General features: G+C 40.6%; 1 protein-coding gene across 1 annotated transcript; it reads left to right on the forward strand.

The window, feature by feature from the left end:
• The first annotated feature begins 206 nt into the window (after positions 1 to 206).
• arpc4.S (actin related protein 2/3 complex subunit 4 S homeolog) lies at positions 207 to 18,598 on the forward strand. Its single transcript, NM_001094487.1, is given in 6 exon segments — positions 207 to 243; positions 11,175 to 11,293; positions 12,024 to 12,135; positions 13,678 to 13,773; positions 14,700 to 14,870; positions 17,673 to 18,598. Coding segments are annotated over 6 exon segments (507 nt in total). The 5' UTR covers positions 207 to 240; the 3' UTR covers positions 17,679 to 18,598.
• Positions 18,599 to 18,785: the final 187 nt, after the last annotated feature.

An 18,785-nucleotide genomic window follows, 5' to 3' on the forward strand; every position in this document is an offset into this window, starting at 1 on the left:
ATTGCTCTAAATTAGTACGTGCTTATAGTCATGTAACAATAATGGAAATGAGATATGCTCCCGTTAATATTCATATCTAATTCGGGGAAGCGAAATGGCTGAAAGATAAAGTATGAATGTTCTATCACCCCCCCACCTCCTGATGGTTTAGTCCGACCGCTGGCTGTGCCAGTGAGGGGGAAGAGAGTTACTGCCCATGCGCGAGTCTGTCACTTCCGCTATCGGGGGGATACCGGAGCGATGGTGAGTGTGAGGGGCGGGGGATTGTTAGTGATAAATCGATACTCTATGAGGTTAGTGTCCGGGATAAAGAACCGGACTGTAGGCCGCCGTGACACGCCTGTGGGTTGAGGAGGGAGCGGTCCCGGAGTGGCTTAGGCAACCGGTCTTGGGCGGGGGCCGTCGTAGGAATGTTTGTCTTTGATTCATACAACGTAAAGCGACACCGTGCAGAACTACAACTACCGACAGCCTCTCTCCGTAGGATTAGGCTTCAGCTCAGTGGACTGGGCCCCACAGAAAATTATTGACTTGTTTTACCGATATTTATTGAAACTGTATATGAATTAGAGCCTCATGGGGCCCCTGTACCTCCCTCTGCCTCCTCTGTAGTTCCCCTGATTCAGACACAGTTCTTTAAGGGCTCCCTGTGCCTCTGCTTTTCCATTAGAACTGACATCTGGGATGGGAAGAGCTGCAGTTCAGCAACACGTTTTACTTTGCACTTCCTTTTACTCACGTATTAAAGGCTAAAAAGACGTTCCAATAATATTTTCACATGGTTTCTACGCGTGTAGTGTTTGTTACTGAAAGCAGCGCCCGTCTGACCCTTTCTGCTCTGCACTGCTGGTTCTGACTATTGACACAGTGTAGCAGAAGCCAATTGATCTACAGTGTATTGAGATAGATGGAGTCTTGGCTGCCAGAGAGCTGACTTCTGCTACATTGTCACAAGAGTAAGAAGTACTGGAACTGCCTTCACTTCTAATCACAAATAACTATAAACCCTCCTCTAACGAAAAGTTCTGTGGAAGATCTTTCGCTAGGCAAATAATTTTAATAATTTTTTGTTTGTTTAACATACCTTTAAAGGCAGAGACACACTCTCAGATTCGGGGAGATTTAATCACCTCTTCTTCTGGTGACTAATCTCCCCGAACTGCCTTCCCGCCGGCTAGAATGTAAATCGCCAGTGGGGTGGCACTCTGATCGGTTTGTTTTTCGAAGTTTCCTCATCAGGCGACTTTGGAAAACTAAGCGCTCCAAGTGTCATCCCGCCGGCGATTTTCATTCTAGCCGGCGGGAAGGCAGTTAAGGGAGATTAGTCGCCCCGAAGAAGAGGAGATTTGTCGTGGGGCGACTAATCTCCCCGAATTTGAGCATGTGTCGCTGCCCTTAAAGGACAAGAAAGTTAAACTAAAGATGTAGGTAGAAATGCTGTACATTATGTTTTGTGCTTCTGTACCAGCCCAAGGCAACCACAGCCCTTTAGCAGTAAAGATCTGTTTCTCCAAAGATGCCCCAGTAGCTCCCCATCTTCTTTTCTGCTGATTCACTGCACATGCTCTGTGCTGCTGTCACTTACTGAGCTTAGGGACCCACTCACAATATACAGTACACATAGAATAGAAATGTCACAATATAAGGCTGATTAGTAATTAATACACATAATTACTACATGGCAGCACAGAAACCAGTGCAATTAGCATCAGAATTTAATAATCAGCCCTGTAGCATCAGCTTATATTACAGGGGAAGCTCATTTTCTGCTGGATAATTAGTGACGAGCCCTAAGCTTAGCTTCTCAACAGCCAATCAGAGCCCACTGAGCATGTGAGTGTCACAGACACTTTCCAAGATGGTGACCCCCTGTGACAAGTTTGAAGTCCTGGATCATTGCTGCTATTGACAAGCTGAAACTTTAGCCTCGTGCAATAAGTTCACTATATAAAATATGTCATTTTTAGCCCTATTAGGGTTTAGTTCTCCTTTAAAATGAATGAGAGTTATCTGTCCTTTGGCAGATTGTTATTTCTACAGGGACAAAACCATAGAGAAAGCAGACTCTGCGGCTGCAGGGGGGCCCAGGACGTATAGGGGCGCCATGAGGTCCTAATTCATATACAATTTAAATAAATATTGGTAAAACTGGTCAACCTGGGGGCCTAAAAAATAATCTACTGTGGGGCCCAGTAATATCTAGTTACGTGACTGTATTTGTATATGTGATTGCCTGTGTTATCTGGTTTATATTCATTTTATTTATTGTCTTATATTGCCAGAGACGATGTGGTTTTTAAGGTGAGGGCAACCAATTTTAATAAGGGGAATCTCTATGTAATTTATTTATACTTGTGCTCCTATGTCAAGATATTTTCACATCTCTTTTCACATCTCTTAGTTTAATTATAATTACTTAGGCTGATACACATGGGCATATTGCCTGATTATTAGGGATATACACAGAGAGTAATAAAGTTGGTACAATAGATACTTTTGTTGCATTGTATTCTTAGCAGTCCACTGTCACTGTGTGGTCTGTGCTTGTGTTAGCACTGGCTTCCCTCCTCCATACAAAAGTAGCTTTCTGTGTGTACGTGGTAGGTAAAGATAGTAAGCTCCCCTGTTGCAAGGGCTGTTGTGAATGGTTACATATTTTTGCATATATCCCCAAGCAGTATTCTAGTTCTGTATAAACAAAGCATGATAGTAATAATTATAAACAGAATAATGTGTAACTGTGTGTTTATCATTGTGGTTCCCAGTTATTGGGAAGGGACCCCCTGGGAATTCTTCAGAACGTATCTGTTATCTACTGTGTATCCTGTGCTTGAATGGCTGCCCCCATGGCTACACAGCAGCTTGTTTATATAAACTATAGTCGTACTTATCTGTTATCTACTGTGTATCCTGTGCATGAATGGCTGCCCCCATGGCTACACAGTAGCTTGTTTATATAAACTATAGTAGTATATAAACTATGGTAGTACTTATATGTTATCTACTGTGTATACTGTGCCTTTTCTCCTTTTTCAGCTTTGAATGGCTGCCCCATGGCTACACAGCAGCTTGTTTATATAAACTATAGTAGTACTTATCTGTTATCTACTGTGTATCCTGTGCTTGAATGGCTGCCCCCATGGCTACACAGCAGCTTGTTTATATAAACTATAGTAGTACTTATCTGTTATCTACTGTGTATCCTGTGCTTGAATGGCTGCCCCCATGGCTACACAGCAGCTTGTTTATATAAACTATAGTAGTACTTATCTGTTATCTACTGTGTATCCTGTGCTTGAATGGCTGCCCCCATGGCTACACAGCAGCTTGTTTATATAAACTATAGTTGTGTTTCTGAAGCAAGCACACCAGTTGTACCACTGCAGGGCAACAGTATATTATATTGTCATTCCTTTAAAAATGCAATATTTTTTTGTTGTTACTATTTGTTTAAGAGGAGTTTATAGAGAGAAAGAAAGCCCAGCTCTAAGGTCAGTTAGGGTGAGATTTGAGGTGAAGGTTTGCTGTCCTGGATATTCTTCAATATTTGGCTGAATGACTGGTATACTGATAGATTCCTTTATGTTTTACCTCATCATGGCTAAGGGGCCCCTGATGAAAGGTTAAAACTTCAAGGGGGGGCTTCAAATTAAATATTAAAAAAAATATTAAAAAAAACGCTGGTGTATAATGTCAGTGAGTAAGAAAAGTAAGTCTGACACTGAGGAATCCTCGCTAGTGATTTTATTGCTGGTATGAAGATTAGGTCAGGTTTTGACATGTTTGTCTGCTGTTCTTCTTTGAGAATCAGCTTAAATGAAACCTCAGTTTGAATAGAAGGGGCGGGAGGAGACAAGTTTGTGTGTCCACTGCAGGTATTTTATTTGGATTGACCTACGAAGTTCACCAAGGGACCAAAACAGAAAGGCAATGGACACGAGGGAGGACTTTATAGACTTGAGAAATGCTTTATACATGTATAATACACAAAAGCCATAAATATCTTTATATGCTTATAAACGGTGAGTAGTGATGTCATTTTTGTCCCATGACTCACTAAAACAGGGGTGTCCAAACTTTTGGCTCGCCGGGCCACATTGGAAAAAGAAAATTTATCTGGGGCCACACATGAAATACAGGCTTGAGAAACGGCGAGAATAAGCCCAAAACTTTGCCTGATGGTTTCTGACCAATAAACACAACCTTTTCACTTTTGCAACAAAGAGGTGCTGCAGTTATTTCTTCTCTAACACATGAAATACACAAACATGTTTGATTTGTAAAAGTAAAGGAAATAAACAGAAAAGAACTACAATGCCAGTTGGATAACCAGATGGAGCTTTACACTGGAATATGGGACACCTGGATATTAAATAGACATATTATTATATTATTATTACTAACTGGGCAATGGGCAGAGTCCCCCTCCTCCTATTTCCTCGGGAACCAAGCGTTTCAAGATGGGCCGCATTCATATGCATCCTGAGCCGCATGTGGCCCTCGGGCCGCAGTTTGGACACCCCTGCACTAAAACTTGTGTATTATAATAAATAAAGTACCCCGTGTTGCAAAATATGAGGATATTAGAAGTTACCTGTGATTTCCATGACCTGTAGCACTCGGCCTTCGGCCTCAGGTTTTTATATGGTCATGAAACACACAGACACATTCACATACACTTTGCTATAAAAGCTCTGAAGTGGGAAGGTGGTTAGCTGGAGTGTTAATCACTTCCTTCTTTTCCTACATCTGTGTTGGGCCAGGTCCTGAGAGGGAAGTTGGCTCCCAAAAGTTAATCATTAAAGTGACGTTATCTTACATTTGCCGCAGTGCTTATCTTAATGTGTAATTGGAATACTCCGTGTCAGTTGTTCCAGTTAAACCCAATGGCAGACTGACTGGCCATTTTTGGATACAAAAACACAGATGGAGAATATGCCCCATGTGCCATCATCCACTTTAATGTTTCAATATTCCTTGTTACTGCTGTAGCATCTGATCCAGTTGAATGGGAAAGAGACCCAGTTGTTTCCTACGGCACATAGAGAGCAGCAGGCTGGAGGTGTAATAGGGTAAGCAGGCTCTCATAGCATAGGATGTGTTGTAATCTTACCTCAGCCTAACAACAACATCACTGCTTGTCCATTAAGCTGTTATTAGCTGCCCATAATATAAGAGACGGCTGATGGTTCGATTACCGCCCTTATTTCAGAACCTGCACATGCTTGTGCTTTAGAGTTACGCCCAGACCTGCGTTGAAATTCGCAAGAAGAAAAGGAAGAAAAGGAATTGAAGATGCTGAAATAGTTTAAATCCAATAAATCTATATTAAAGGAACAGTTCAGTATAAAAATAAAAACTGGGTAAATAGGCTGTGCAAAATAAAAAAAAATTCTAATATAGTTTGTTAGCCAAAAATATAATGTATAAAGGCTGGATGTCTAACATAATAGCCAGAACATTACTTGCTTTTTCAGCTCTCTAACTCTGAGTTAGTCAGTGACTTGAAGGGTGGCCACATGGGACATAACTGTTCAGTGAGTTTGCAATTGATCCCTTAGCATTCAGCTCAGATTCATAAGCAACCGTTATGACCCATGTGTCTCCCCCTCAAGTCACTGATTACTGCCTGGTAACCAATCAATGGAAACCAAGAGAGATGAAAAGCAGGAAGTAGTGTTCTGGCTATGTTAGACATCCAGTCAGTCCAGCCTTTATATATTACATTTTTGCCTAAATAACTATATTAGAAACATTTTTTATTTTGCACATCCTATCTATTTATTTCGTTTTTATTTTTACACTGAACAATTCCTTCCATTTATGCACATTAGGTCATTTGTTCCAAGGCTCACATTCACACAAACTTTTAGTTGGAGCCAGTTAACCTGCCTGTATGCTTTTGGGGTTCCTGGAGGAATTGTTCAAGGAGAGATTCATGCAGATTCATATTCCCAGTAGCAGCTTATATCTTAAAGGAGAGCTGCAATATTGCAAGCTTGAATGCTATATTTATTCTGGAGAATGTTTTACCATACCTGAGTAAAAAGCTCTAGAAACTCTGTTTGTTTAGGATAGCAGCTGAAGTATTAGCTTGCTGTGACATCACTTCCTGCCTGAGTCTCTCCGTGCTCGCTTATAGCTGTGGGCTCAGATTACAGCAGAGAAGGGGGGAGCAAACTGAGCATGCTCACGCCAGGGGCAACTAGGTTTTAGCTGATAACAGAAAGTCTGATACAGAAGCCCATGAGTACACAATAGAAGGAAAGAAATGTGGTGTTTCTTATGACAGAGGACTCAGAGCAGCATTACTTTGAGGGTTTACTGGTATATTTAGGTAGACCTTTCTGATGAGGCTTACTTAGTTTTAACCTTTCCTTCTCCTTTAAGCCTGACTGTACAATGTTTATACAGATCATATTGGTATGTAATGTGCATCCTCATGTCTTTAAAATAGAAGCCATGGTTTTCATTTCAGCATGCCTGTGATAATCTTCGTCAGCATCTAAACATAGTCCCACCTGGTTTATGAACTGCACCCTCCAAAAGTCCTACCAGAAAAACTACAGGCATTTGCAACTCCGAGCGTCATGTTAGAACTGGTGTAAAGTTTGTAAATGTTTTGTTGCTGGCCCTTTAAAAAAGCCCTATGGTGGTCTGTACAGGCATGTTCAGATGCCTCCAAGCACATTAGACCCACCCACAGATGCAGGAATGTCCTAAATTACACGTATGGAATATGGAAGGACTGGCTGGAGATTATCCCTCTCTTGATAACTGGAAACTCTGCTGCTATTGAACACATTTGTGCTGAGGGATTGTATTAAACTTTCATAGGTTTCAATGAAAGCTCCTTTGTGTTACTTCCCAATAGTTCAATATTTCTGCTTCTCTGTTTGTTTGTCCCGGCTATATTTAAGGGAACAGATTTATCCAGTCCATTAAACCACGGCAGAAGGTTTGTATGAATTGGGTAAAGAGGCACCAGTGGGCCAAGAAATACAAGAGGTCCTCTACAGGGACACATGATTGGTATTTTAGGATTCCTCCCCAGGCCTGAAGGTCTTGGTGATTTGTCTTCCTGGTATTTATAGCCCTGTAGCTGGGGGACAAAATGCTTGAACTCTAGTGCACTTTCTAGTATTGGTATGGGACCTGTAATCCAGAATGCTCAGGACCTGGGGTTTTCCAATTTAGGGTCAGGCCACACAAGCAGATTCGGGGAGATTAGTCGCCCCAAAGACAAATCTCCTCTTCTTTGGGGCAACAATCTTCCCAAGCTTCCTGCCCTCCGCCGGTTAAAATGAAAATCCCCTGCGGCAATGCACACGCGGCGCTTCGATTTCCAAAGTCGCCCAAAGTTTCCTCGTGAGGCAAATTTTGGAAAACGAAACGCTGCATGTGCATTGCCGTAGTCGATTTATTTTAGCCGGCAGAGGGAAGGCAGTTCGGGGAGATTGTCGCCCCGAAGAAGAGGAGATTTGTCACTGGGGTGATTAATCTCCCCAAGTCTGCTTGTGTGGCCTGACCCTTACAGGACCCTGGATTATCCGTGAACTTCAGGCTAAACTGGATTGCCTAAATTGATGAATGGTTTGAAAAGAACCAATAACAATTTGTAATGAATTTATATGGGAAACTTGTTTGTTTTTTTTTGTTTTTTTTAAATCTCTCATTAGGCAAACATATTTTTATAAAGAGGCAGTTCACCTTTATTTATATATATAAACTTTTTGATGTACTGTATGATGTACTGTATGATGTAGAGCAGGGATCCCCAACCTTTTGAACCCGTGAGCAACATTCAGAAGTAAAAGGAGTTGAGGAGCAATGCTAGCATGAAAAATGTTCTTGGGGGGCCAAATAAGTGCTGTGATTGGCCATTTGGTAGCCACTATGTGGATTGTCACCCTACATTGAGGCTCTGTTTGGCAGTGCGCCTGGTTTTTATACAAGCCTGGAATTCAGTGAGGCCACTGGTTGGGGATCACTAATTTAGAGAGTGGCATTCCAAGACATTTAGAAACTGGTTATTTTTAGGGTTTTCTTTTAATGGTCTAGTTTCAGCTATTGGGTTGCTGAGATCTAATTTAACCAATGCCTGGTAGTGGTTTGAATAATAGTTTGGGGGAAAGTTATGGAATAAAAAGCAAATTGTAGCTTCACAGCGCAATAGTGTTTCGACTGCTGGTGTTAGAGGCACTTATTTGAAAGCTGGAAAGAGGCAGAAGAGGAAGACCATTTAAAAACTATAATAAAAAAAGACCAATTGAAAAGTTGGTAAGAATAGGACACTACAGGATACTAAAAGTAAAGGTCAACTTCCCCTTTAATATAATTACCATATGACAGTGTTGCTGATACAAGTATTATTACAAGGGGTTCCATGGGTGAATGTAAATTGTTTACAGCCCAATCCTTACTACGTTACATGTTGTTAAAGGAACAGTATCACAAAAAAAAAAAAAGTGTTTTAAAGGAATGACCGTATAATCTATTGCTACCCTGCACTGGTAAAACTGGTCTGTTTGCTTCAGATACACTACAATAGTTTATATAAACAAGTTGCTGTGTAGCCATGGGGGCAGCCATTCAAGCACAGGATACACAGTAGATAACAGATAAGCTCTGTAGTATATGATGGGATTCTTCAGAACTTCATCATCATCATCATCATTTATTTATATAGCGCTGTCAAGATACACAAGAACTTATCTGTTATCTATTGCATATGCAAATTAGGGTTCGGATTCGGTTCGGTATTCAGCCGAATCTTTCACGAAGGATTCGGGGGTTCGGCCGAATCCAAAATAGTGGATTCGGTGCATCCGTAATAAATACTAACTGTAATTCTGGGAGTATCTATTTAATGGCATAGTTCATAGGCAGGCAGATGGCTGCTGCAAGGATTAAACATAGTTCCTTTGGTGTTAAATTCACTGTTTTTTTTTTGTTTTGTTTTTTGGTATTTTCAGGCAGCCAGCTCCCAAAATAGAATTTTGTGGTTGCTGATGCTGTGTAAAGGGAAGAAGCTGTTATTTTATCCTGATTAAAGCACAAGGAAAGCCAAACTAAAGAAATAGGCTAGAAATGTTGTTCATTATGTTTTGAGCTTCTGTACCAGCCCAAGGCAACCACAGCCCTTTAGCAGTAAAGATCTGTGTCTCCAAAGATGCCCCAGTAGCTCCCCATCTTCTTTTCTGCTGATTCACTGCACATGCTCTGTGCTGCTGTCACTTACTGAGCTTAGGGACCCACTCACAATATACAGTACACATAGAATAGAAATGTCACAATATAAGGCTGATTAGTAATTAATACACATAATTAGTACATGGCAGCACAGAAACCAGTGCAATTAGCATCAGAATTTAAAAATCAGCAAACCTGTAGCATCAGCTTATATTACAGGGGAAGCTCATTTTCTGCTGGATAATTAGTGACGAGCCCTAAGCTTAGCTTCTCAACAGCTGCTCAGAGCCCACTGAGCATGTGAGTGTCACAGACACTTTCCAAGATGGTGACCCCCTGTGACAAGTTTGAAGTCCTGGATCATTGCTGCTATTGACAAGCTGAAACTTTAGCCTCGTGCAATAAGCTCAGTATATAAAATATGGCATTTCTAGCCCTATTCATTTTTAGGGTTTAGTTCTCCTTTAAATAGAAGTGGTAGGCATAACTATTGAGCATGGAGAGAGCCAATCCTTCATTTATATAGCTCTGACATATTCCATGGCACTGTGTTATCATTCCCCGCTCATATGGAGCACTATACACAAGCTTATCAACATGAAAAATACCTCTCTTCGTATTTCAATGTGACTCCTGCGAAAAGTTTGTATAGGAAGAAAGGACACTATTTGTCTGTATGGGCCCAGGGAACTGTAACCCACTTATACTTTGCAATTGTTATATAGGGAACTTGCTTAGAATTACATTTACTCTAAGCAACATTTTATTTTTGTGGGTTTACAGCGTTTAAGAACCCCCCATATCTTGATTATGTTGTACAGCTATTTCCCAAGAATATGAGACATTTCCTTTGGTCTCCTGTGAGTTGAATCTGTGCAATGAGCATCTGAAATCCAGTATTTCTGGCATATTTTGTGTTTCTCAGCAGGAAATGACTCTTAATTTTCTACCCCTCCTGCTCAGTTTGCTCTGTAGGCTGGCAGGTATGCTGTGTCTTTCTATGTTATTAAGAGTTTCTAATTTTTGGGGGTTACTTATCAAAGGTCGAATTTCTGTAAATTATTTATTTATTTTTTTTTGTAAATGAAAACAAAGGTTGACGAGAGGGGGATGTTTATGCAGAGCTCATTACCTTGTTTAAATCCGTTTATTAATAGCAAGTTTTTAAGTGATATAGCAAAATATTTCTCTCTTACTGCTTTGTAATAAAAACAACCAAGAAATATGTATTTTATCACAGTTAAAGGAGAATTCAACCCGTAAAGAAAAAACCCTACTCTGGGCAAATGCCCCTAATTCTTTACTCACCCTTCCGTGCAGATTCTGGCCTTGGAGTTCACGGCAGCCATCATCTTCTTCTCCAGTAAAATTCGTGTCTTGACGGCATTTTCTGCGCATGTGCAAATTCCGAAATTTTTCAAAAATTTCCGTGACTTTCGGCGCATGCACAGTTGTTCGGGACCGGAAATTTACTCCAACTGCGCATGCGCCGGAAATGCCGTCAAGATACGAAGAAGAAGATGGCTGCCTTGAACTCCAAGGCCAGAATCTTCACGGAGGGGTGAGTAAAGAATTACGGGCATTTGTCCGGGGGGACAGGTAGGTTGGGGGGAGGAGGGAGGGGGGTCTACTCAGGGTAGGGGGGAGATATTTTTTTTTATTACGGGTTGAATTCTCCTTTAAATGATAGCCAATATGTATTTTTTGCATCAATAGTGTTTATTTTGCTCATGGTAAAAAAAAAGGTGTACTGCCCCTTTAAACGAGTTGTATGCTATTATTATGAACACAGAATATTGTTTCACTGCAGTCACATACTAGTTGTCTAAGAATGGGCATTCTCTATACTGGCCAGAGCCACATTATAGAGAATGAATGAATGGAATGAAGCCACATTTAAAGGGACGTGTGTTGCCTATGGAATTGTATAGCAGTGAGCTGTTTGTAAATTGTCCATTTTCATCTTCCTTCTCTCTGCTCAGACGGCTACACTTCGCCCGTACCTCAATGCAGTCCGCGCCACTCTACAGGCAGCATTATGTTTGGAAAACTTTTCATCGCAGGTAGTGGAACGACATAATAAACCCGAAGTGGAAGTCAGGTAAGATTTAAGGAAGAGAGAGGTTTGTTAGCATGCTGACTGAATGGCACACAGGCAGATTCGGGGAGATTAGTCACCTGGCGACAAATCTCCTCTTCTTCAGGGTGACTAATCTCCCCGAATTGCCTTCCCACTGGCTAGAATGTAAATCGCCGGCGGGATGGCACTTGGCGCAATTTGTTTACCGAAGTTTCCTCATCAGGCGACTTTGGAAAACAAATCGCGCCAAGTGCTATCCCGATTTACATTTTATCCAGCGGGAAGGCAGGTTTGAGTGTTTGTGCGCGTCACGTGGCTGTTTATAGAGGAAATATCTCTGTGTTTCAAAAGAAGGGTTTTTTTCCTCCTTACATTAAGTCCTAAAAAATATACACAGTCCTAAATATACAAGTCGGAGGGTATAGCTTTGGGAAAGAACTGAATGGTATAGTTTGGGATTTGCCTGAACCCTTAAAGTCATGTGATGTGTCAGACAGTAGCAATGACCCGAAAGGTGTCTGTCTGTTAGTGATCAATGGGAATGTATTTTACAAATGACCAGGGGTTGAAAGGAAACCAGTGTTCTCTTTGTCATTAGAGAAAAGCTGTGTGTGTCATTAGCAATCGGGGGACAGTATCCAGTGGGGATGATAATATGCTTTCTGATTCCCTTCATGTCTATATTTGTGACAACATTGTTTTTTTTTGTTTTTTTCTTTAACATTTATTGTAATTTTTCTTGAAATTTTAGGAGTAGCAAAGAGCTGCTGTTACAGCCAGTGGTTATTAGTCGAAATGAGAAAGAAAAAGTACTCATTGAGGGGTCTATTAACTCAGTGCGTGTCAGCATTGCAGTAAAACAGGTAGGAGTCTTTTGTGGTGTTTTTTGCATGGTTTGTGTGCTTTGTTATACATCCTGTATGTTTCAAAACTATAGGGCTGATTTCATCATTATTATGGAACAAGCTTTTCCAATTAAATTTTTTTGCCACAGTAAACCTGCAGGATCTCCGTTTGTTCTATGGCAGCCCCCATGCTTCCGTGTCCGGTTTGGGTCAAAGAACCCCTCAGTGACTTCTAATATCCTTATTATTTACAGTATGGGGTACATTATCCTTTATAATATATGAGTGATACTCAGAGTTCCCTGTATAACTCAGCCTGCAGCTTTGTGCCTTTATATGGTCACAGAACCCCTCAGTGACTTCTAATATCCTTATCATTTACAGTAGGGGGTACATTACCCCTTATAAAACATGAGTGATACTCAGAGTTCCCTGTATAACTCAGCCTGCAGCCTTGTGCCTTTATATGGTCACAGAACCCCTCAGTGACTTCTAATATCCTTATCATTTACAGTAGGGGGTACATTATCCCTTATAATACATGAGTGATATTCCGAGTTCCCTGTATAACTCAGCCTGCAGCCTTGTGCCTTTATATGGTCACAGAACCCCTCAGTGACTTCTAATATCCTTATCATTTACAGTAGGGAGTACATTATCCCTTATAATACATGAGTGATACTCAGAATTCCCTGTATAACTCAGCCTGCAGCCTTGTGCCTTTATATGGTCACAGAACAACCCCGTCAGTAACTTCTAATATCCTTATCATTTACAGTATGGGGTACATTATCCTTTATAATATATGAGTGATACTCAGAGTTCCCTGTATAACTCAGCCTGCAGCTTTGTGCCTTTATATGGTCACAGAACCCCTCAGTGACTTCTAATATCCTTATCATTTACAGTAGGGGGTACATTACCCCTTATAATACATGAGTGATATTCCGAGTTCCCTGTATAACTCAGCCTGCAGCCTTGTGCCTTTATATGGTCACAGAACAACCCCTCAGTGACTTCTAATATCCTTATCATTTACAGTAGGGGGTACATTATCTCTTATAATACATGCATGATACTCAGAGTTCCCTGTATAACTCAGCCTGCAGCCTTGTGCCTTTATATGGTTGCAACCGTTGATTTCGTGTCTTTTTACCAGCACAATGCACAGGGAAAGCTCCCCTCCCTAATTCAGGTGTTGTGTGATCTTAAAATGGGGCACTGCCATATGTCCAAGAACTCAGCACCACTGCTCTTATTCTTGTTAAATAAAGGGAAGTGCAACTATGAATCTTCCTGAATTTATTCAGATTGCTTTAACGTTTAGGTCTGTGAACTTCATATCGTCATGGGACTCCTCTGTGACTTCCTTATGTATTAAAATAGGCAGTAAATTCCTTATATAAAGCACTTTTAATTGCATACATTGCAGGTTTGCAAATGATGGGCCACCATGGGAAACCTCAATTCTGTATATTCTCTGATATGAATTGTGATTATATTTAATTGATTCATGTGGAGTTTGTGACATTAACTGAGATTTTTTTTCTCTTCCTCCAGGCAGATGAAATTGAAAAGATCTTATGTCATAAATTCATGCGCTTCATGATGATGAGAGCTGAAAATTTCTTTATTCTGCGCAGAAAACCTGTAGAGGTAAATGAGGGACAGGACAGTGGTCCGTAAGGCAGGTTATACCCTGTGCTTTAAATGAGAACTTAAACCTAACTAAATAAGTAGGTAGAAATGTACATTATGTTTTGTGCTTCTGTACCAGCCCAAGGCAACCACAGCCCTTTAGCAGTAAAGATCTGTGTCTCCAAAGATGCCCCAGTAGCTCCCCATCTTCTTTTCTGCTGATTCACTGCACATGCTCTGTGCTGCTGTCACTTACTGAGCTTAGGGACCCACTCACAATATACAGTACACATAGAATAGAAATGTCACAATATAAGGCTGATTAGTAATTAATACAGATAATTACTACATGGCAGCACAGAAACCAGTGCAATTAGCATCAGAATTTAATAATCAGCAAACCTGTAGCATCAGCTTATATTACAGCCAGGGAAGCTCATTTTCTGCTGGATAATTAGTGACGAGCCCTAAGCTTAGCTTCTCAACAGCCAATCAGAGCCCACTGAGCATGTGAGTGTCACAGACACTTTCCAAGATGGTGACCCCCTGTGACAAGTTTGAAGTCCTGGATCATTGCTGCTATTGACAAGCTGAAACTTTAGCCTCGTGCAATAAGTTCTATATATAAAATATGACATTTTTAGCCCTATTAATTTTTAATAGTTATTAGTTTGCTATCGTTGCAATGCTGCGTTTGGCAGAAATACATTATGAGAAGATGTACTATAGTAAGACACATCCCAGTTCCTATTAATTTGTCAGCGTGAAGGTATTTTCCAGTATCATTAATACATTTAGCATGACTTATTCCTTGCTGTATTCTTTAAAGCTTTTAGGTTGGCTTCTATTTTCACTGAATCTGGTGTGTGTGGGTGAGGCTTATGCCAGCGGGGCTGTGACTATATATCCACTGTGTTCTGATGAAAATGTTCTCCCGTTACCAGGGATACGATATCAGCTTCCTGATCACAAACTTCCACACGGAGCAGATGTACAAGCACAAACTGGTCGACTTCGTGATCCATTTCATGGAGGAGATTGACAAGGAGATCAGCGAGATGAAACTGTCCGTCAATGCTAGAGCACGTATCGTAGCCGAGGAGTTCCTAAAAAATGTGAGCGTGAATTTTGTTTTATTTGCCTGCCGACATGAAGATCTTGCTTTTTGTATGATCATGCCAATGCATGTGGGCAATATTGTGCCTTACTGCATTTAATACATACATCTTCTAGCCTCTGCAACAGCCAGTAGACTCTAAAATGTTCACTCCATCTTTATTTATGTCAAATACAGTTAGGCCCATAAATCTTTGGACAGAGACAACTTTTTTCTAATTTTGGTTCTGTACATTCCCACAATGAATTTTACATGAAACAACTCAGATGCAGTTGAACTGCAGACTTTCAGCTTTAATTCAGTGGGTTGAACAAAAATATTGCATAAAAATGTGAGGAACTAAAGCCTTTTGTTAACACAATCACTTCATTTCAGGGGCTCAAAAGTAATTGGACAAATTAAAAAACTGAAAATAAAATGTTCATTTCTAATACTTGGTTGAAAAGCCTTTGCTGGCAATGACAGCCTGAAGTCTTGAACTCATGGACATCACCAGATTCTGGGTTTGCTCCTGTTTAATGCTCTGCCAGGCCTTTACTGCAGCGGCTTTCACTTGCTGTTTGTTTGTGGCCTTTCTGTCTGAAGTTTAGTCTTCAACAAGTGAAATGCAGCTCAATTGGGTTCAGATCAGGCGACTGACTTGGCCATTCAAGAATATTCCACTTCTTTGCTTTAATAAACTCCTGGGTTGCTTTGGCTCTATGTTTTGGGTCATTATGAAACGCCTCCAAATCAAAGTGACTGCATTTAGCTGGATTTGAGCAGACAGTGTCTCTGAACAGCTCAGAATTCATTCTTGTGCTTCTGTCCTGTGACACATGATGGATAAACACTAGTGTCCCACTGGCAGCCATGCACGCCCAAGCCATCACACTGCCTCCCAAATGTTTTATACAGAACTGTGCTATGCTTTGGATCATCAGCTGGTCCACAACTTCTCCATACTTTTTTCTTGCCATCAGTCTGGTAGAGGCTGATCTTACTTTCATCTGTCCAAAGAATGTTTTTCCATAACTGTGCCGGCTTTTTTAGATGTTTTTTTTAGCAAAGTCCAATCCAGCCTTTCTATTCTTGAGGCTTATGAGTGGCTTGTACCTTGCAGTGCACCCTCTGTATTTACTTTCATGCAGTCTTCTCTTTATGGTAGACTTGGATATGGAAACTCTACCTCCTGGAGAGTGTTGTTCACTTGTTTGGCTGTTGTGAAGGGGTTTCTCTTCACCATGGAAATGATTCTGAGATCATCCACCACTGTTGTCTTCCGTGGACGTCCAGATCTTTTTGCCTTGCTGAGTTCACCAGTGATTTCTTTCTTTCTCCGGATGTACCAAACTGTAGATTTTGCCACTACTAATATTGTACCAATTTCTCGGATGGGTTTTTTCTGTTTTTGCAGCTTAAAGGGATACTGTCATGGGAAAAAACATTTTTTTCAAAACACATCAGTTAATAGTGCTGCTCCAGCAGAATTCTGCACTGAAATCCATTTCTCAAAAGAGCAAACAGATTTTTTTATATTCAATTTTGAAATCTGACATGGGGCTAGACATTTTGTCAATTTCCCAGCTGCCCCAGTCATGTGACTTGTGCTCTGATAAACTTCATTCACTCTTTACTGCCGTACTGCAAGTTGGAGTGATATCACCCCCTCCCTTCCCCCCCCCCAGCAGCCAAACAAAACAACAATGGGAAGGTAACCAGATAACAGCTCCCTAACACAAGATAACAGCTGCCTGGTAGATCTAAGAACAACACTCAATAGTAAAAACCCATGTCCCACTGAGACACATTCAGTTACATTGAGAAGGAAAAACAGCAGCCTGCCAGAAAGCATTTCTCTCCTAAAGTGCAGGCACAAGTCACATGACCAGGGGCAGCTGGGAAATTGACAAAATGTCAATGCAATCTTTATGTTCAACCCACTTATATACTAAATATAAACATGAACTTACTGCACCACAAGCCTAATCAAACAAATGATTTATGCTTTCAAAGTTGGCCACAGGGGGTCACCATCTTGTAACTTTGTTATACATCTTTTTAAGACCAAGACTGTGCACATGCTCAGTGTGGTCTGGGCTGCTTAGGGATCATCATAAATTATCAAAACAGCACAAGTCAAATAATATCTGCCAGAAGCCGATACAGCAAAACTGATTAATAATCAGAATATACAGACTGCACTGGGTCCTGTGTTATTTAATCTGTGGATTTTATAGTTTTTGTATTGTTTAATAAAAACTTTCTCCAACTCTGCAGAACCAGTGGCTGCAGCAAAATAATCCTCCAAATAGAATCCCAGTTTATCTGTTTAAATCTGACTCCATGATCTTTGTCCCTGCAACTGGAGTTGGAAACAGTAAAGGGGATGGAAAGGCAAAAATAAAATCTAATACAAATCTCTACACAGTCGCCGACTGCTCTACAGGGAAACAAACAAAGCTGCTTGAGTTCTGCATGGCTGGGAAGTAAGGCGGGGGCTCCCCCTGCTGTTCATAAGTATGATTGTTTCCCTGCAGAGCAGTTAGGGACCGTCTGACAATTCCTATCCACAGCAGTAAATGAAGGGAGAATTTCACTGCATACAGTCAGATTTCTTATAAAAATGGTATACATTTTTTAATTAAAGTATATTGGAGAGAGGTTTCTGTTTCATTAAAGAAAGTAAAAATGGGATTTTATTTTTTTGCCTTTACATGCCCTTTAAAATCACCAAGTTGTTAGGTGCTCCTCAGTGATTTTTTTGTTTTATTTCAAGAATAGGACTAATTAAATATTTTTTTTTTTTATTCTCTTTCAGTTTTAATGTTTGTGGATCGGCTGCAAGATGTGACTTCCTCATTTTGCTCCAGGATCTCTGCGTTGCTGCCGTCATTGGCTGGGCAGGGGATATTAGGGCCAAGGGAGGGGGCTTGCATTTAAATGCAGAATAAAGAGGCCGTGAATGTCTGTCAAAATATACCTCCAGGGGGGAAATGTACATGTGGCATTTACCTTCATTCCAAAATCCCCCACAGGATGGGACAGAAATATTTTTTATTGTTATTTTGAGAGAGAAATGATGTGCTTGTCTGAATCTGTATTTCTTTTTTTTTTTTTTTTATTATTGCTTCTATTTCCTTCTGCAGCCTCTTCAAAAGGGCCGCCCAATTCTATCAGTAAATGCCCACGACTGGGATCCCAGTGGCACTGAAGGGGTTAGCTTGGGGTTTCATCCTTCATACTCCCTAAAATCTTTAAATATTAAAGAACAAAAAAAAAATCTGCCAAGGATTGAACAAGAATATGTACATCAGCAGGGTCCATCCTATGTTCCTATACATTAAGCTGCTGGCCTGCCACTTGTATCATTAAAGTTTGGGCTTATCAGGAAAGAAATGCTCCTTAATACTGCCATAGTATCTAGAGGTAATGTAATCATCGTTTTTCCTGTTACTAAGTCTATAACGTGACCGCGCTCTTGTACAGCCATTACAGTAGAGAGCTCGGCCTTCTGCTCTGAATCTTGTAGGAGATCCCCCCCCAGTGGGCTTGACACCGAGACTGTTGCCAAATGATACGGTTTAACCCTGAGACAGTGTTCTGTCCTCTACTCGGTAAGGTTTACAAATAGTTTAGTTCCCACAACACGATGGAGATTGGAAACTTGTATCTCCTGTTTCTTCTGCTTTTTTTGCACTTACTGTAGATTTTTTCTTATTCAAAAATAAAGCCTTTTGTCCTGTCTCATCTGGCTGCTGTGTGGGGTTTTTTTTTTAGTAGGAAAGTAGAGAGAACATTTATAGATTGTGCTTAGTGCTACAGATGTGTCAAGGGGTAGTCAACCATTAAAGGACAAGTAACATCAAACATTTTTTTTTAAAAAAAATTCGTTGGTACACCTCGAAAAAAACAAACAAACACCGAGACATAT

This window comes from Xenopus laevis, chromosome 4S, assembly GCF_017654675.1.
Source record: "Xenopus laevis strain J_2021 chromosome 4S, Xenopus_laevis_v10.1, whole genome shotgun sequence".
Classification (NCBI taxonomy): Eukaryota; Metazoa; Chordata; class Amphibia; order Anura; family Pipidae; genus Xenopus; species Xenopus laevis.